General features: G+C 40.1%; 1 protein-coding gene across 1 annotated transcript in view; it reads left to right on the top strand.

Moving 5' to 3' along the window:
* Positions 1-5,940: 5,940 nt before the first annotated feature.
* GPR149 (G protein-coupled receptor 149) overlaps positions 5,941-21,103 on the top strand; it is a 37,471-nt gene continuing 22,308 nt past the window's right edge. The window contains exons 1-3 of the mRNA XM_075570509.1: positions 5,941-7,357; positions 9,046-9,238; positions 12,835-13,238. Coding sequence (XP_075426624.1) covers positions 6,389-7,357; positions 9,046-9,238; positions 12,835-13,238 — 1,566 coding nt within the window. The 5' untranslated portion in view covers positions 5,941-6,388. The remainder of the gene's footprint in view (positions 7,358-9,045; positions 9,239-12,834; positions 13,239-21,103) is intronic.

Below are 21,103 nucleotides of genomic sequence, written 5' to 3'. Positions count from 1 at the left end.
AAGAAAACATAGGGGAACAACGAGGAAGACCAACAAGGGCCGAGGGAAAAGTGATTGTGTGCAGGAAAGCTGGCTGCCTGGGTATTAGGGTCTGTTTGCAATGTTTTGTTTTAAAATGGAAGGTTTTTAATTCTTTAGAGCAGTGGTGCTCAACTTCAGTCCTCAATACCTCCCAACAGGTCAGGTTTTCAGAATATCTCAGCTTCAGCACATGTGGCTCAAAAGACTGAGCCACTGATTGAGCAACCTGCGCTGAAGCTGGGATATCCTGAAATCCTGATCTGTTGGAGGTATTGAAGTTGGGCACCGCTGTCTTCGAGCACAGTTAATGATGTATTCATATTTTCAAGGGCATTTACTGTTCTATCGAAAGGGCAAGGATTTACTGGTAATAGGATCTGTTCATTATCCCGCCTTCGACATAATGTGGAGGACCAAACGTCAAGGTCTAATCTTCTAAAGAAAACACGACTGAAGATCAAATGTTGATACTCTGTTATGTCTGGCTATAGCTATTATTGCCCAGGACATACTTGAAAACGAGAGGTAACTCTCAATATATTACTTCCTGGTAAAACATTTTATAAATAAATAAATTATTCGTAAGTTCTGTGTTGATCCCATTTTCTTTCAGTAGCTTAGTGTCCTTCTTGGCATAATATGGGAAACACAAAATATATGGCCTTTTTGCCAAACTTTTTAGAATCACGCATTTAAATAATCTTAAATAGATATCAATAAAAGCCAAATATCTACAAGTATAAAAGATGTAAAATAGCCAACAATAATAAACATCATGGAAGACTATTCAATTCAGTGAGAGACAACTAATGCACAGTTAATGATACATTAAAGGAGAAACCCAAGCGGGCGATGTTTTAGCAAAAAAAATCTCCACGTAGGATTGAAGCAGGGGGTCTCCAGAGCTGACCCCCATTTATTTCAGCTCCAGGAACCCCCTGCTTCCAGAGATACGTATCTCCTGCAAAGTTTAAAGCTCCCGTGTTATGCAGGCCAATAGGGAGCCGCACCGGATGACATCACTGCTTCCTATTGACCCGCAGCATGCGGGAGGTTTGAAAAGCGGCCATTACGTGATCCCTGCTAGCCGAGCAGAGCAGATACCGGCACCCCCTACGGCGGCAAGTGTCTCCAGAAGCACGGGGTCCCCGTAGCTGAAAGTAATGCGGTTCAGCTCTGGAGACCCCCTGCTTCAATTCCATATATTTTTTTAAAAATGCAGACATTCACACACAGAAAGTTGCCCCTTGGATTGCTTCTTTAATTGAATTCAGCTAAATAATAGTAATGCACTATTAACTGCACTTTAGTAATAAATAATATTTTTCCGCATAAAGTGCTGACAATGTATGCAGTGCTATAGATACCATTTTGCAGGCACAATAAGTCCCTGCTGCAAAGAGATTACAATCTAAGTTTTGGTTTGAGGAATAGGAAAAGTGATGCCCAATGGGTATCAACAAGCTGACACTGGGAATCGAACAGGGTTCACCCGGCAGTGGCATTACCATTGAGCTACTCCTTCATTAGCTTTGCACCGTATTAAACAAGGGGTATGATGCATTCCTTAAGGTAATACCATATATTGAGGCTTTTAATGTGGACTTTATCCATACTTTTTGTCATATCTGTGTAACTAATTTATGAAAGCACAAAAATCATGTTCACAACAATGTGCTATTTTCCGTTAATAAGTGCGGTGCTTTGATGCATTCGTTTCTTAGCTTTTCTCCGACCTAAATAAATACAGTAACTTTCATAAGCCCCATTAACTTGTCTATCAAGCTGATTTTTCTGACCTCTAGTGAAAAGTCAACAACAGTTCTTCCCTGAAGTCTGTCCTGTTGTTGCCTAGATATGATTTTAGTAGATATTAAATGTGGGCATCGGTGGATGTCAATAGCTGGAAGATTGGAAACCACTAAAGTGGTTTTTTAAAAATTATTATTTCCATTCTCCAAGTCAAACAACATTTAGATAGCATAACGAGAAGCGCTCACGGCTGCATAGTGTGAATGCTTAGTTTGAAGAGAGTAATATTAATCACATACAAAAGGGAAAAACGTCAGTGAATTGAGCATGGCTGCGGATTTAATGGGTTCCTGCAGCAGCCTACACAAATGGCAGCGTCCCTTCTCAGTAGCGTAATAGCAGAGTATTACGCTAAATTGTGTATTATTTTAGATCTGGTCGATCTGAGCAGCTGCAGTAGGTCTTAGTGTTGGGATCTATTCATCACCTCCTTGGAGTAACTCATTCCACTCTAACCAACTACTAACGGACATGTCTGTGAGCAATTACTACCAATTCAATTTATTTGGCCTATCTCATGAGATTTTACCCTTTGGACTTGAGAATTTATCTTAATTTGTTCTTTGACATCATTAATAATTGTTACGTTTTGTCAATACTAATCTATTAACACTCCATTAAGATCAGTTATATGGGACGATGTTTAACACTTTGATTTATTTATTCCACATCTTGTCATTTATTAGGTTAGCAATGAATTAGCTAGACAGAGTATGATAAAATTGAGATAGAACTGTGTAGTCCTACTTAGTAATGTTCCATGTTATGCAAAGTTAATTTTTAGATATCGTGAACACTGATGCTTTAAAAAAACAAACTTAAAGGATGATTTCCGGCAAACTTTCTGTCTTTAGTAGTTGTCAAAACCATGTCTCTTAAAACTCTAATTAAAAACTTAGGGTATTCTCTCGTTCCTATTTCATTTGGGAAAAAGCACAACTTTTTCTTCCTGCTTTATCTAAAAGCTTTACTGTCAATTAAGGCCCACGCCATGTCAATCAAAATTAATTGCCGTTCTTTATAAAGGAATTAACTGAGAAACCTTTTACTCCCCTTTTCTTAGAGAAACAAATATTTAATGTATTATGGACTGTTAGTGTTTCAGTAAAATATTTATTATCTGAAACAATCTTTCTGCTGCATATAATATAAATATCGATTGGCATGGGCAAATTACAAAACAAATTTAGAAGTAAAACTGAACTATCAACGCACTAACCAGAAAAACAAAACGGAAGCAGCGGTTTCCCCCAAATTGATTTAAAAACAATATATATATTAGAAAACAGAGAAAATACTGTGCGCTACTATCTAACCCAGAATTTAGAATAAAAATATAGTGCAGTGACTAAACCACATAAATAAGTGACCAAGAAATACAGTAAATCACAATATCCACAGTGAGGGTGTATATATGAAGAAATTATATCACATAACCGTGTATTTGTAGAGGCGTCTGCTGCTATAAACACAGGGGGTGGCTCAGCACCCCCCACACTCTAGGAATTGGAAACAAAAGAAACAGCGCACAACGCCAAATAGTGAAGCAAGTAATGCTATATATTAGTAATTACAGGGTAATAAATCTGCGTACATCAAAACAGTGGAATAGGTGCATTTAGTGTGTTTCACACAAGTTACCACTCAGCAACTGTTGTCAGAAGAGTCTGCAGCTTGCTTCTCGCAGCGGGGGCACTACGTTGGTTCAGGAGCAGGATTAATGTCCAAAACCCCTCATCCAGCAGTACATCACTCCCAAGGGGATTTCCCTTTACAGCAACCATGCTCCATTGCAGGTATTGGTGCTTGGTGGGACCGCTCGCGCTTCCAAGCCGTCTGGTGCAGCTCGTGTAGCTCAGCGAGCAGATCCACTGTACGGGGGTGAGACCTCAGCTCTGCAAGGGTACACTCGGCGTGCCACGTTGTCGCTCCGTCACGGGATACTGCGTGATGACGTCACAGTCTCCGCAGCAGCGAGGGAACTGGCAGGGAGGCAGTCAAAGTCTCTCAAAGTCTCTCAAAGTCTCTCATATGCCCAAAATTACCACCGGGAGTAATACTAGCAGGGTGAAGCCAATGGAGGCAATGGCAATATTAAGGCACTAGATAAAAATCATCCAACATGTTTCGTAGAATAAACTACTTCTTCCCGACAAATTTTGTTTCAAATTAAAACCATATATATATATCATATTATATAGCATTGAAGCAGGAGGTCAGCAGAGGTTATTATTAGCTTTGGTGACCCCTTGCTTCCAGAGATACTTACCTCCGAAGTAGGTGCTGGTAGCTGCTCCGGCTCAGCAAGCACGGCTTTCACGTTTAAAGCTTCTGCGTCACATGGGCCAATATCAAGCTGCACCGATGATGTCACGGCTTCCTATTGGCCCGCGGGACATGAAAACATTCAACAGCTGACATATTATGAACCCTGGTAGCAGAGGAGAGCTGCTACTGACACCTAATTTGGAGTTAAATATCTCCGGAAGAAGGGGGTCCCCGGAGCTGAAATTAAGGGGGTTCAGCTCTGAAGACCCCCTGCTTCAATGCTACATAACGAATATAAAATAAAATCGCAAAAAAAAATCCGCTAGCTTGGATTTCCTCTTTAAAACATATAACTGATGTACTATAGTTGTTTCCCTTTATCTGTAATATGGAATAAAAAAATATAAATATATATTGGTATAATTGTGTAACATGGTTACCAATTGCATATATACCTAATACTTGATTTCACAAAATGTACTCAATGGGAGTTTGAGCGATAGTGCCCCTTATCACCTCTTTCATTGTTTAATAAATAATCCCTAATGGGAGCTCGAGGTGTCTATTTAGAGTTTTACAATAGGATTCTATTCATTGTGTTATGTGCATAATATTTGTGTGCTAATACACGGTGGATCTTTCTGCTGATCAAAGTGAATGTCTCACAGAATCATTTAAAAGATTGCCAAATCTTGTAGAATTTGTTGTTCCTATGAAATTATTGCATTACAGAGCAGCCGTTTTAAAGCAGCATGTCAACTCATCCATGTACAGTACTATAAATTAAGCAACAGTAATTATCCTATCAAGAAGACTAGTTAAGACAGGGGTGGGAAACTCCAGTCTTCAAGGGCCACCAACACATCAGGTTTTCGGGATATTCCTGCTTCAAGACAGGTGGCTGAGTCGAAGAGGTTAAGGGATCAGACACTACTAAACATAACCAATGCTAAAACTAAATTCTTACCATGCTCCAAATCCTAATTAAAACATTTTCTTAACAGCACATCTACAATATATATGCAAATGGAACCATGACTCATGTTGTACAACTCTTTGGCCAATTTCAACCTTGTTCACACTGAAGGGATACATGTAGTGAGTGAGTCAGTACTGGGAATTATGTGCTAGGACAATGTCAAAAGACTACTCAAGGAACATGTGGCTGGTGTGAAAATGCAGGTCACAGTGACATTAGTGATCTGTGTTCGAGTTCACTATTTCAAAGTCCCTACACTAGAGAGGACACTGGCATCAAGAAGTTACAATATGTGCTGGATGTTTGATTTCACAGTATATCGTTTTTAATTGTATTTTATATTTTTTAATTTTATTTAAAATCTACATAAAGGAGTGCTGTTTTTCTTTATCTGTTACATATTTAAAGGGAATACGTGCATTTGTTACAGGATAGTGTGACAACACAGAACAAATATAGACAAACACTACAGTTAAGCAGCTTGTAATAAACTAAATGGGTTCACACCTGAACAGGACATACTTGAAAATGAGAGGTAACTCTGAATGTATTATTTCCTGGTAAAACATATTTATAACTAAATAAAACACAGCTACTTTTATTTATTGGTGTGTTCTTTTCATGTGGGGCAAGGTGAATATAAATGAAACTGAATAGAGTGATATTGGGGCTGTGAGTTTATCTGCACTACGCTGGTATATCCAATTTGGGGATGTACTTCTGCAAGGTCATTGTTTATAGCCTGAGAGGCAGGTCTCTGGTTATATATCAGTTCCTTCCTTTTTTTCTTTTTCTTCACTGCTTGCATCTGACTCCACCCTCCTGCAGTTCTGAACAGCACAGACTGAATCAAAGAGCATCTCACTGTAGTACAGTTCTCCCACAGCCAGCATGCTTTGAACGTGTCTGCGCCTGTGCCCTCATTGCAACTGAACTCCCAATCAGGACATACAGCATGATGCGGCTTCCAACAGGACAGAATGGAGTTCTTGCTGACACCCTTTTCAATTGATGGATTGTAAACTTCTCAACCAATTTTAACATAACAAATGAAGTCCTTTGTGAAGTGCTGTCTTTATCTTTTTTTGGGGGTGATCTTTTGAATACAGATTTGCAGTTTGGGATGCAGGCTGAATCTGTGGTTGGAGCTTTCCTGGTTTGCTTCCAATAGAAAAAGGAAAGTTTGCCAGCAGTGGATTTGTGACAGAAACGGTGAAGATTTAAAGGATAGCTGACAGCCATGGGTCTCTTATATATAACTTGTCCTATGAATAATTAGGCAGAGATCAACAGATACTTGCTGGGACAATGTCTGTAACACCAACTCATCTTTCCACAAATGGCAGCAGATTCACTGCAGACCATGACATCATGGACATGCCAAAGCCACCATATACTTTCAACATGTTTCTTTTTTGCCTGACACTGATACTGACCCTGATAGTGCTGATGGGCAGCATTTATTCGTTGGTTTCTTTACTTAAGATGAAAAACAGGTCTACTCTTTCTATGCTTGTGATTTCCCTATCTGTGAATGACTTGGTGAGTGTTGTACCGGTGGCTATCTTCATGGTCATGCAATGGACTAATGACGCTCTCCCTCAGCCCCTGTGCACAACTGCAGCTTTTCTCTACCTGTTCCAAGGAATCTCAAGCAATTTGAAGGCATCCACCATTATTTGCTACAACTTCTGCACAGCTAACAAACCAGGAACCTATGAGACTACAAAAATGCCAGTAAAAATATCTTGGGCAATTATAAGTATATGGGCCATCAGTTTGTTAATCAGCGCATTGCCTTTATGTGGTTGGGGCAAATACAGCCCTACATCTTGGGGATGTCTTGCTGATTGCACCAGTTCTTATGTTTTGCTTTTGTTTAGTTTGTATTGCCTCTGCTTCTGTATCCTGACAATCCTCGCTGTACCCCTAACTCACAAGTTGCTATGCTCAGATGGCCAGCAGCAACGCTTCTATGTGAATTACATGGATATTGCCAAAGGTTATCTAACGCCAAGTACACCTCTGGGCAGCACTGCTTCCTCTCTGTCTCCTGACAATCCTGTTGCTAAAACAGTGAAACATTTCAGTGAGAAATGTGTGAGCTCAGAGGCAGTGTTCAAGGGGAGCCTGGCTGAAGCAAGTGGTGGTGGCGGTGATGATCAGCATTGCACAAACAACATGAGGGGTAACAGAAGCATCACAGTACTGTTTGCTCAGAAGCGCTTTTCCCTGATAGTTGCTTTGACTAAAGTCACACTATGGCTTCCCATCATGGTAAAGACACATTCTTTAATATTACAATGTTAGTTAGTTTTATTTTATTAATATAGGATTTGTAGTAGGGGCATGTTTCATGGAACTTTAATTGTCAGTTTAATTTCTCTGTGTGTGTGTGTGTGTGTGTGTGTGTGTGTGTGTGTGTGTGTGTGTGTGTGTGTGTGTGTGTGTGTGTGTGTGTGTGTGTGTGTGTGTGTGTGTGTGTGTGTGTGTGTGTGTGTCATAACTCAATGCTTGTTGGGGGCAAATACACACCCTCCTGTACTGTAGATGTACAGATGTAGCAAGACTTACTGTAATGTGTCCTTAGCCGCGGCTGAAAAAGCTTAAAGCCACGGCTGGGAGATGCTGTTGCCGCGGTCATGCTGTGGGAGGTCCATGCTTCCACACACTGCTCGCAGCAATAATCCTCCCGCACTGGGACAGTCATGATTCCATTCCCGTGGCTTGCCCCAGTGCCGAAAACAGCAAGTCTTGCTGCAGCTATACACCACATGCAAGACAAGCTGTACCTACTGTATTATACAGAAGCTTTTGTGTGTGCATAAATTAAGGGATTTGCTTAGAAGTGCCTCCATCCAGTACAAGTAGAGGAACTACAGTGGTACCTATTTTTATGTGCAAAATGTTGGAGGGTCTGCAAACATTAGGAAGTGTCTTAGTTACTAGTTTATTAGCATCACGCTACCTTCTCAGGGTGCTCTTCTAAAATGAAAGCTACGTAGGAACCTTGACCTGTTACTAAAAGGTTTCTCTCTACCAGTGCCACTATAAGACCTGTGGTAAAGAACAGATGTTTTTATAATGAACGCCTTATCTGTCAAAGAGCCCTGCAGCACGTTATGAAATAGGTTTCTAGCCATGTCAGTAACAGAGTTAAGTTAAACAGCAGGGACAGCCCGGCTGCAACACAGCTGGATTGCAGATTTTCAAATAAGATTGCAGAAATGTATTCAGGAAGACAGCTGCCATCCCAGCAGCCCTATTAAAACGACCATGTTAGAGAGCCCCTTGTGTTGTCATTCACGCTTGTAAAATATATAATCACACTTATTGAATTGAGTACATCTAAAAGTTTGCTTTCCCAATGACAATATTTACTTTTACCACTAAGAGGGATGGATTTCACAGGTCACTGACATGTGCCCATTAATAGGAATTACAGATCTCTAGTGTCTGGTTTTCTGGTGTTAGTCATTTTGTTAGTAAAAAATTACTTAAACATTGCCTCTAGTCTTAAGGAGGGGGATATGTTGTTGTGATTATAGAACCAGTGGACTGGAGATAGTATGTTGAACTTGTAACTTCCTCACTAATAGCCAATTGCCATTACACATGACTTTCTTATTATTAGCCAAGTAACAATCCATAAGACATGATCTACATGGAATGAATGCACAGAGGTTAGCCTTCACCTTTAGCCTAGAACAGGGGTGGACATCTCCAGTCCTCAAGTCATTGACTGAGCCACTGATTGAGCCACCTGTGCTGAAGCAGGGATATCCTTAAAACCTGACCAGGTGATGGCTCTTGAGGACTGGAATTTGTTACTCTTGGCCTAGAAGAAAAACGGTCCAACAGTAAGTCGTGTAACTTTTATTAGTTCTTACCCCACTGTTTGACATAGTTCCTTGATTCATCTTTCTTGATTGGAGGGTTTACTGTATTAATCCTTTGCCTTGCAGGTTCAAATGGTTGTCCAGCACATTGTTGGCTTTCAGAGCCTTTCTTTTGAAACATTAAGTTTCCTTCTGACTTTGCTAGCTGCCACCACCACGCCAGTGTTTGTCCTGTCTGAACGTTGGAGCCACCTTCCATGTGGCTGCATCATTAATTGCAAGCGGAATGCATATGCTGTGTCATCAGAAGAAAACCAAAGTAGGAAAATATTACTATTATATATTTCTTCCGTTCTTTCTATGGAACACTTATGAAACGGAATTATTATTTAAGTTGGCTAAGAATTATGCGTTAATGTTATGTGGTTGATATAAACAAATATACAAAAATGAAAGTATTTGGGCATATATTTGTGGCTTTTTTAGAAACAGTGTAAATGAAGCTTAGGAACCTGTTGCAGTTGTTTCCAACCTAGTTTTTGTTAAGGAACCCTTTGTGAAATTCCAAGGAACCACAACACTCTCTAATAGCGTATCTGAGATCAGATGCATTGTAAGGAACCCCAACCCTCTCTAATAGTGTGTCTGAGATCAGATGCATTGTAAATTCTTCTGTATTTGATACAATTTTAAAATTATCTGAAAATTACAGGGAACCCTCCTAGGAACCCTTGTTGAAAAGCACTGTCCTAGTGGACCTTATGTACTGTATGTGTCTATGCTTACATTGTACCTGACAAAAAAACTCATTGATATTAATAGGATTTTTGTCCCATATTTGCACCTCTTTTGCCTTGATACAAATGCCCATTATCTAGCATCTGTACTCAAATGATTTACAGGACATATAGGAAAATATCTTCAAAACGAATTAGAAAATACTTTGTATGTGTAGTACTCAGGTTAGAATATGTAATGAGACATGAGAGGATAACTCCTCCTATTAAATATATTCTTTCGTCATATGCAAAGTAACAATCATTACTGACTTAGCAATTGAATGGTGTCAATTCTAAAATTTAGAGTGAAAAGACCATTCGTATTTTAATTTGGGTTTAAACTTTCTTTTATATTTAGATTTTATGGTGATAAGTGTTCATTTACATTTTAGCTGTGGAGTAAAGGCTAAGTTTTAGATACATTTCCCTATTATCATCCATTGGTATTGAGTGCAGTTAAAAAACAAAAACGAAGGGTATTTATTCTGTTCTCTTTCATGTGCTTTTGATACATAGCTTTCCCCTTTTTGTAGCTACCTTTAATATTTAGCCTGAGCAGGGGTGTTTCTGTAGTTTTGAATGTGTAAGGTGGCGTCCATGCTGCTGAAGACTGCGCGGAGGCGTACCCTACATTGGATCATCAATTCTCACTTGATGATGCTATCTGTACAAGAGCACTTTTTCATATATGACTCGTCTGCAGCAGACAAATACACTGTCTGAATGTTCCTTATGCAGAAACATATGTTCCAGCATCCCTCATAAACCTTGCCATTTTTCAACACAACAAAAATTACAATCTATTGTACCACTGTGATCATTTAAGACAGGGGTTCTTAATTCCAGTCCTCAAGACCTCCCAACAGGTCAGGGTTTCAGGATATCCCTGCTTCAGCACAGTCGGCCCCATCAGTGGCCCAGTCTTCGACTGTTGGTGGCCCTTGAGAACTAAAGTTGGCCACCCTTGTCCTATATACTGTGGCTTCACTATCCTAACAGCAGATCAGTGGCAAAACCAGCACCGTACAGTACATATACAGAGAGAAATAATTCTGTCAATGCAATGGTCCGCAATAAGAAAATGTTTAATAACCCCTGACTTACTGACCAGCGAATAGTTTATTTGTGGTGGAAAAAAGTATTCTTAAAAAGTACAAAATGTACATATAATGTACTAAAGATTCAAGCCTGCTCCCTATGGCAAATTACGTCACCACAATCCATTGATAAGACAAAGCTTCGTAATTACGAGTTATCTACCAATTATGCTCCAAATTAATTCTTGTCTCAGTGGATATTTACTTAAAATGTGTTTGCATTCTTTTTTCATGTTGACCTTGCAGCAATGAATGTTGTTTCCATTATGCTCTTAAGACAAAGACCTATGGGCACACATTCATTCTAGCATTACATAGAAGAGTTCCTTTAATGCAGGCTATTGTGAGATTTTAATTCAGCTTATTTTGTTCTCCAAGTCTCTCCAGTAAAAAGAAAAACAATTAAAACCAATAACTGAGCCACCTGTGCTGAAGAAGGGATAGCTTTTAACTCTGATCTGTTGGTGACACTTGATGACTGGAGTTGGCCACTCCTAATACGTTCATTATTGGAATAACTCCCTTTACTACTCAAAAAAAAAATAGGATAGGAAATACATTTTCTGCTTTACAGATGAAAATGACACAATTATGTGAATTTCTTCCAATCTATACAATATGATTTTTTTAATTTACTTATTTTAATACTAATTATAGGCCCCGAGCATTGTAAAAGATAATGCATAGGCAGAATATCTTTACAGAATCACAGCCCTTGAAGCAACTGTATTCTTTTCCCATCATAAAATGTGAGAAAAACAATTATTTTCTTTTTTTTGCTCTAGACAGAAAGCTTTTTTCCTGCTGACTAGAAAGGTGGAGCAGTTATAAGCAAACAAAGATTTCTCTCTCAAAAAAAAAAAAAAAAGCTTAGCAACTGTTACCATTAATTATAATTTACAGTAATTCCCACACTATATAGATTATCTCCATTATGCTTTAGGAAACTTCAAGGTAATCATAGCAGTATTACTTCAGTAGCTGTGGGCAACTGAATGGAATAAGGAATAACTTACATTTATAAATTGTCCATTAGTGTAATCAGAAAATCTGCTTTCCAGGAGGAATTAGATAGAGGAAACTCTATTCGGTTATTACAATTACTGACTTCCACTCGCTAGTGAACATGGTAAACTCTTGCTACAAATAGGTACACGAAAACAATTACAGATGTGAATATTATGCACATATTGCTCTAGAATGTATTGGGTATAAGCAAAGTCCTGTGATCTCTAATACATTGGAAAGGCATGAAATGCATTGCAAAACAATCCCTCAAACCCCTCTCCTGGCTTCCCATCAAGTTTTGGATAACCCACAATGTTCTTCTCCTTACCTTAAAGGCTCTCCATTGATCTGATCCCCCCTATATATCAGCTGATATCTCGCTATGCCCCAGCGTGTCTCCTGCGTTCTACCCAAAACTGTTTCCTTACACCTCTACTGCTCTCTCTCACCTTAAACCTTTTTCCCTCACCACTCCTTACCTGTTGAACCCCTCACACTCGGTACCCACCAAGCACCTTCTTTCCCCATCTTTAAGACTAACCTTAAAACTCACCAGTTAAATTAATTAGCCTAAACTCATGGCTACTATCCCACACCCACAGTTGCTCCTACCATACCAACCTGCTGTCTGTGTAAGTTTCCAATCATACCATTTAGATTGTAAGCTCTCCGGAGCAGGGATTTCCTTTCCTATTATCTGATCTCATTTGTTGCTTTTATTTTACTACACTTTCCTGTACTGTATTGTCTGTCTTGTAAAGCACTACGTACAGCTGTGGGTGCTATATAAATAAAAAATATACATACTGTACATACAAAGCACTGTGTCGCTCCAACAATGACAAGACACCGATTTCACTCAAATTAAAGAAAAACATTATTCATCTTTTTAAGATCGATTAAAGAAATTCAATATATACACAACCAAAGTGAAGTGCATGATTTTTTTTATATAAGATGCAGAAAGATAAACAGTTAATATATTATAAATATACCTCTCACATTAATACTTTGCTTCCTTCCTTGTCTAGCCAAAAGAAATGGCCTTGATTTCAATTTGTCATTCCACAAAGGCTATGGGATTTATAAGATATCCCAGGAAAACCACGCTACTGGTGAGAACTCCATCTCATACCATAACTTGATTAACTATGATTGTGAAAACACAAATGAACATCGCAGTGAGAGAGTTCTCAATTCAGCTGTGTTGGATATCAGCACCATGGCCTTCCAGGACAGCTCCGTGCATGGGGATAAGCGCACAACGCTTCATGCAGAGATAAAACAAGACCAAGGGATGGACAAGGTCAGAAACTTTGACAAGTCTACATTGTATGAAGGGCAAGAAAGAAGACTGTCTCATGAAGACAGTCGCAAACCTGAACTGACAGACTGGGAGTGGTGCAGGAGTAAATCTGAAAGAACACCTCGGCAGGTAATATCAATTATACAGTCTCAATGTAATAATAATAATAATTAATAATAATTGCTTAATGTGTACACAATGCAGTACATAGAACTGTTGCAAGCACAAATCCCTGCCCTGTAGAGTGTGCAATTTATTTTATGGTACCTGAGGCACAGAGAGATAAAGTGATTTGCCCAAGGTCACAAGGAGCTGACACAGGGAAATGAACCAGGCTCCCTTGATTCAAACTCAGTGTCATTGTTTTCAGAGTCAGTGTCTTTACTCACTGAGCTGCTCCTCCCGTAAAATGTATTTTATACTACAATAAAATAAGGCAAAAAATAGCGTCAGTTATGTACATTTATGTACAGTATGTATGTATATTTATTATATCTATTATTATTTATATTACTATCAATAATCACCAAAATGATTATATGACTTTGTGGTTAAGTCGTCAGTTTCAAAGATTATGAAAATGGAACATACTTATTATGTGCTTTAAAAGAGACAAATTATCAAATATATGCTGCATGGTATTATACAGCCAGCTTAGGTACACACAATGATAAGTAATTAGCTAAGTTGTCAATCGATTCGTTCTCCTGCAATCAATTGGAGAAGATTCGGCTCGGGAGTTCAGCAAATGGCTGTCTGCAGCAGAAGAGGACCAAAGATGCTAAATTCTGTGGAAAAGATCATGTGACCAGGCACTAGATACAATTGGTGCACTGCTAGGGAGAGGGCAGGGCTCAAAAAGGGGGTTTGCCAGAGCCTGTTTCAGAAGAGGAAGATGTGACTTTGTAAATGGTTGCTATAGAAACAAACAAAATGCTTGTTACATTAGAATACATAAAAATGTCATTCAGAGTCCTGTAAAAAAATACTACAAGTATTTTCTCATAGTACAGAACTGATTTGATTGATAGTTAAGCAATATCCATTAATTATCCCCGCAGTTTTGAATTCTGAATGCATTTTGAAGGGGTAACTCTCAGTCTAGTCAAAACACGTTCTGATCAGTTTTATTTTCCATGTATTTATAAATATTTGCTTCACCTGAAATAAGATAACAGTTGCACCATTACTTTCAGTACATTACAGTGCAGGGTACAAATTCATTCTTACTAAACTACATCCCCTGCAGTTTCCCTGATGCTTTTACTGACACATAGGATACTTATATGCAGTGCTTTTTTTTTTTTTTTTTACAGAAGAAGGTGCGGGTACTCAGTGCCACAGACAGCTTCACATCCTCTCCCTCTGCCCTCTCTCCCACCCTCACCTCTCTCCCCCACACTCACCTCTCTCCCCCACCTCCCTTTCCCCCACACTCCCTCGCCTCTCTCACGCCCACACCCAAACCTCTCACTCTCTCAGCCCCACTTCTTTCTCTTTCACCTTCACCTCTCTCTCACTCTCACCTCCGCTCTTTCAACCCCTCCCCATGTACACTAAGCCCTCCTCCCCAGTACACATTAAGCCCCTCCCCTAATAGACATAATAACCCCCCAATACATATAACCCCCAATACATATGACCACACCCAATACAAATAATAACCCCCCCCGCAATACACATAATAGCCCCCCTACTCAATACTCATAACCCCACCACAAAACACATAACCCCACCATTCACAGAATAACCCCCCTCCCCTAATACACATAATAGAATCCCCTCCCCAATAACATACTCACACACTCACTCACACATTCCCCTCTCCCCCTCTATAGGATTGTTACCTGGGAATGGGGGGGGGGGGAGTTGGGCTTCTCTGGTTTGCTTAGTCATGCAGGGGGCGGGGAAACATACAGGGGAGGGATTGGCTGTGTAAAGTGATGTCCCCACCCTCTCAGCAAGCAGGGAAAAAAACGCCGCTGCAGGAAAAGAGAGGTGGCCGTATAGCATACCTCACCGTACCTTCACAAAAAAGCCCTGCTTATATGTATCTGAAGGAAGGTGAGTGTAACATAGGGACGTTTCTCAAAGTAAAAAAATTTTAATAGCACAGCACGCGGTAATGATAAATAGTACAGTTTTGCCTCTGTGTGCGGAGACATAACACCTGGACAAGACAAATGATCTCTCCTAAGGCAATGGTATAAATGATTGAAGAAAACAGAATCTCTACTTCATTCTTAGGCTGCGCATATAGTGCCCGCGACCGCGAGGCGATGCGTGACGTCGCCACCAGCGAAAGTTGTATTTCACTTTGCGGCGTCGTCGCGGGCGACCAGGGCATTGATTGGTTCAGGGGCTGTCACATGAGGCGACAGCCCCTGAAAAATCAAATATTCCCGGCTTCCAAACATCGCTTTGTTGCCTTCTCGCTACCTATAAGCGCACGCGGCGGTGACGACAATGCATTTGTTTTCGGCGACGTCGCGTCTACATCGCCGGCACTATAAGCGCGGCCTTACTCATGCAATTTCCCCCCGCCCCAGCTATATCTTATTATCAGCACTTTCCCGTTACCTCCTTTCTGTGGATTAGGGGAGGGGGACGGATGGTCTTTGATGTCTTTAGCAGATGTGAGTTAGTAAAGGTAATGTCTTGCAAAAGTTTTTATCTTCAGGAATATCAATTGTACGTAGACCTTGTACAATCCTTCGAAGTTGCCTGCAGCTGTATTTGCCTGCATCTTATAAGATATTTTGCTGACCTTTTTCAAACTATCCTGCATTAAAACTTTAAATCCTCCCTTGCTGGTTCATGCTTCATGATATTACTCAGTCTGTTATGGTGGTCTGTTTTGGGGTCTTGCAGTTCAAAGTCAAACAGTATCTCATGTTCAACGGATTTATATAGGTAGTTATCAAAGTCTACATGTTAAAGTAGAACCCTGCAAATGCTTAATATTTCATTATCAAATATTGTTGGCGAATATAATTTCACAAACTGCCTTAAAATATGGGTAGTTACACATAAAACATGCATGCACGGGGTATATCTTTTTTATACTGTACGTGGCAACAACTTGTATTGTGTAACAAAATATGCTTAAACTTGAAACAAAATATCCCCAATATACCTACTTCCTGCATTGTTTTGCTGCAAACACATGGGCCAAATAGAGTTCATCTTTTTTTTCTTGTAGCGTCATTTAGTGGAACTGTGTCAAAGTCAATTAACATTGTATGGTGATTTCGAAATTGTGCCCCCCAAAAAAATTGGTTGACTAACCCAAGCGTTAAGAAATCATGCCACTTTTATTTATATTTCACTTGCATCACTTGACTTTTAGAGGAAACATTTTACATTTGTTAAATGATATAGCACTGTTATACAATTAAAAAGAGCAATCTCTATTCCCCTGTAGAGGGGATTATGTTAAACCCATATTTCAAAATTGGGAGTCTGATTGTGCATGAGAAATTACAGGTGACTCCCTGATTTTAATCAGTTCAATTTTCTAGTAGCCATACTGGTCCTGGAGAAATGCAAATTTGCTTTAGGATTTGATACCTGTTAGAAGACCTACATTTGAGTTCTTCATAGATAAATGAGTATGCTTTAAGAAGAAACCTACATTATGAGGTTTTCTAAGCTCTGTACACTATAATTTCATCCATGAAGGGCTCTAATGTTGGAGCCCTAAATGCTATCCCAACCTACTGTACAACAAATCTGGTTTTAATTATAAATGGTTTTATTTTTGTTGCTTCTCTCCCCATCATTAATATGAACAAGATCCCTACTGCCAGTGATTTGTAACAATGATGCCACATCTTATGATGTTGCCACTGTTAATTGGCAGGTCAATAAGGCTTCCTTGCCTAATGCTATTTTAGTTAAACTGACTTATCATTCATAGGGGTTTCAACCTTTTTTTTTGGTTAGGGAATTGCACAATTCGATTGTGAAATTCTGGGGAACTCCAACCGGTGCCACCGGTCTGTCAAATCCCCCTCATCTCCCCGTTTCTCGTGTCTCTCCCTACTCACACTCTCCCCCCTTACGCTTCCTCTCCCACTCACACTCTTTCCCCTGCTTGTGCACACACTCTCCCCTCTCACACACACACACTCCCTCTCTCACTCTCTCTCTCACACACACACACCTCTCTCTCACACACTCTCGCCCCTCTCTCTCTCACACACACACACTCTCTCCTCTCTCACTCACGCACTCTCAACTCTTTCACAAACACACACACTCTCTCTCTCCCCTCTCTCTCACACATTCTCCCCTCCCACACACACACGTACTCTCCTCCTCTCACTTACACACACACTCTCCCCCTCTCACTCACTCACACACACACATCTTCGATGATGTTTTTTGTATTACAGTTCCAGGCTCATTGTACAGACATGTCTGGATGTCATTTCCAAGTCCCACACCATATTTGTTTGGGTTATTTTATGATTTTTTTTCCTATCTAGTTTCCTGTTCTATCATTGATGTTTTTGTCCTTTAAGACTAGTTATCTTAGATCAATATCTGATATCAAAGCCTGATTGTATGTACAGATATACTGTATTAAGGGACAACTAGGAATGTGTTATAGATATATTCTTCACACTCCCTCACTTACACACACACCTCTGATAGGGCGCTCTTACCCGATCCTTCCCCTTTATCCTGTCAACCGGAAGTTGACATGACGTCCGGCGCAGACTGGAGCAGATAGAGGAAGGAAAGCAGTGACCGGCCGCTGCTGCTGCTAAGCTAGGGTGCCGCTGTGTCACTGATTTTTGGGGTGCTGCCGGGCCTGGGTCACCATGGGAGAGTCGTCCCAGCTGCCCCACGCCCCCCAAGGGACGCGGAACCCCCGATTGAAAATCACTGCTCTAGGGAGCCAGTTTGTCAGTAAGATAATGCCCGAAATAAAATGTCTAACAGAGGCATTGTTGTTTTGCAACATTTTAGCTTATTACAGTCTGCATTTTGCTATTTCACGTATTAAATTATACGAACTGAATTTTTATGGGCAATACAACCGGGCATAGCAACCATAGAAACATTAACCCAGAGGTAACAAATGTAGTTAAATAAGCAACTACTGTAGCTCTGATATGAGGAACGCACGTTCAGCTAGTGATAGAAGTAAGTGTGGTACACATACATATTTACAGAACACTTTTTCATATAGGTCATCACTAGAAACAACTAACTGTTACAGAGTCCTACGTGTCATGCAAGGGCTCTGATGCGCAAATGTCACATTACCCTTCACAAATATTATCGCACGTTTCAAGAAATTTCTATACTTGCCAAAGTGTTTGTGAAAGGTTTACATGCAAAAATATTTGCAGTTTCATTGTGAAACGTCTTCAATTTTCCAAATGTACCCAACTATGATCATATATAAGTGCTCCACTAAAAATGACAAACCGCTCAATCCACAAATGCCGCATATTTTTATTTATTAAATAATACTATGGTGCACAGGGATACTATTAACTGGGTTCACAGATAGGCGTGAAAGGTAGAGTCCTCACACAAAGGTATCCCTATGATTTGAACTCAAAGTATATAGAATTGATATAGTATATAGTAGATTAAATCAAGAAATGCAAATATTCCTATGAAAGGAGTATATAGTATATCTCTTATGTACCACTAACAATGTGTATATTTGAAAACAGTAAAATGTTATTATTCAATAACAACGACGTATAGTGACATTATATACAGTGTAATTAAAAATTCCCCATGTTGGAGGCGGCGCATAGCAACTAACCAATAGTAAGTATAATATCCAAACTGCTTGGACTGGTACAGCAGTGCAATATAATAACTATCACTGACCAATAATAAGTATAGTGTCCAAAATGATTGGATTGGTTTAGCAGTATGCTATTGCTACCACTATTAGTATTTGAAACCTTCATTGAAGTCTCCTCTAGATATCCTTAGAAGGGCAGATTACGGTAGTTTTAAGTAAATATCAACAATAATTTACCATAACCATTAACATTAATATAAATACATTCCTAACCAGATGTATGGCGTCAACATGATTGTTAACCTCTTGTATGTATAGTAGACATATTCTACACCCAGTCTATAGCAGCAATGGCAAGATGTTAATATTCAGTATTCAATCAGATACATAGCATATAGATGGAACACAGCGTGCAATTGAGGTGTCACCCTTCTCTGAATATAGGCAATGGCATATGTATCAGCTGCCTAAATAATTGCATATACAGTATGGAGGCTCTTATCAGACCCAATAGGCTGAATGTCTAACAACAATCTGTTCTTAAGATAAGACGCTAATCAGCCTATGTAGTAGGTGTAGTAACATATTTCTTGCAACACCATCTGACTATATAATGATCTGAGTATAGACTCTAATTAGCCTGTGTAAACGTCAATGCATTTATTTTGCATCATCCTCTGACTGTGTAAAGTGTCTATTATAGGATACACTGCAGATTGTAACAAAGTAGACTAATATATAAGCTCTCAGGAAGATAGGTGAAGATGTGTTGCACTGCCTCAATTTCCAACTCCCAATGAGACCGGAAAAAATACAAAGTGAGCACTCAGCTAAACAACAGGTCAGGTTTATTGCAGGGTGGTGCAGCAAGGGGACAGCAAAGCCACACGAACGCACCTACGCGTTTCGTGCACGGGGCACTTTATCAAGGTGACAAACAAGTGTAAAACTGCGTGATTTATACTCACCTGTACTGTGCCTCGTGCTGCCGGGTGTGACGTCATCGTCCCGCGTCGCAACGGGTCGCGGTGACGCGGCGTACACAGCCATTGGCTAGGCCAGTCAGGTGGTATGGTAATGCTATCTGACTGTCTTTTTTTCTCTTTTTTTCCTAAAACAAACTTTATTAACAACACATAAATGTACAATAAGATAAAAAAACAGAATTAAAAACGCATTTCAATACTATAATAGCAGTAGATCAACACAGGCATAGACAATGGATATTTATAGTATGTATGGGGCATAATATTACTATAATAAATTTACAGCTAAGTGCTATAAATGGCCCCCACTAAGTTCATAATGAACTATGCCTGTGTAGGTGATACTTGGTAGTTTCCCTGCACCCCTCCGCCGGCGTTCCCCTCACCTCCTCACCCCCGCTCCGGCGTCGGCAACGTGACGTCACATGACCTCGCGGCGTCATTTGACACCGCGTTACCATGGCAACGTATGTGAGAAGCCGCCGGGGCCAAGGTAAGTTAGGTTTACCGAGGCCCTGCAGCTCCCCCTGCACTTAATTTAATTGCCTTCGGGAAGCGCGTGGGCCCTCTGTAAACCCTGCGTCACCCTCCCGCACTCAGTCTCGCGCCCCCCCTAGGGGTCGCGCCCCCCAGTTTGCGCACCGCTGGGGTAGGCTATAGAGGTATAGCAAAATTGTAACAAGATATCGCCATACAACCTGGTTTCTTTGGATAGCTGCCGCTTTGTTTTTTGGCGCCACCATCGTGGCGTCAGTTAAAACCCCTATGCACGTTTGGTGTACATCCGTGCTCTTTGTCAGGGGAGGAGGAGTAAGGTACGTAGTGACGTCATCTGCTTTATTGTGAAAGAGGTGGGAGTGTCAATGGAATTACTCCAATCGCTGCTAAAGCGAGGAAGTGAGTTAGATTCACGCACAGCTGGTAACTAATTGTGATGAATCAGATTAGTGAAAGCGGGAGCATTCAGTGACCATAGTAATGGCAACAGTTGTAACCCGGCATTGCTACATGTTAGGATATATCGTATTCTATCTCAGAGTCCTGATTAAAGTTATACTTAGTAACATGTTTAATGATTACTTTCTTTTGACGTGTGAATTTATTTCAAAATGAGTAGGGAAATAGGTAATGATCGATACCATGCATCTAGGGCTATTGGACACCTGTATACTAGTTGTATACCTCTATATACATTCATGGATGCACACACATGTATATGTAGAGACACAGAC

Source organism: Ascaphus truei, chromosome 14, assembly GCF_040206685.1.
Source record: "Ascaphus truei isolate aAscTru1 chromosome 14, aAscTru1.hap1, whole genome shotgun sequence".
Taxonomy (NCBI): domain Eukaryota; kingdom Metazoa; phylum Chordata; class Amphibia; order Anura; family Ascaphidae; genus Ascaphus; species Ascaphus truei.
This window is presented reverse-complemented; position numbering and strand designations above follow the sequence as displayed.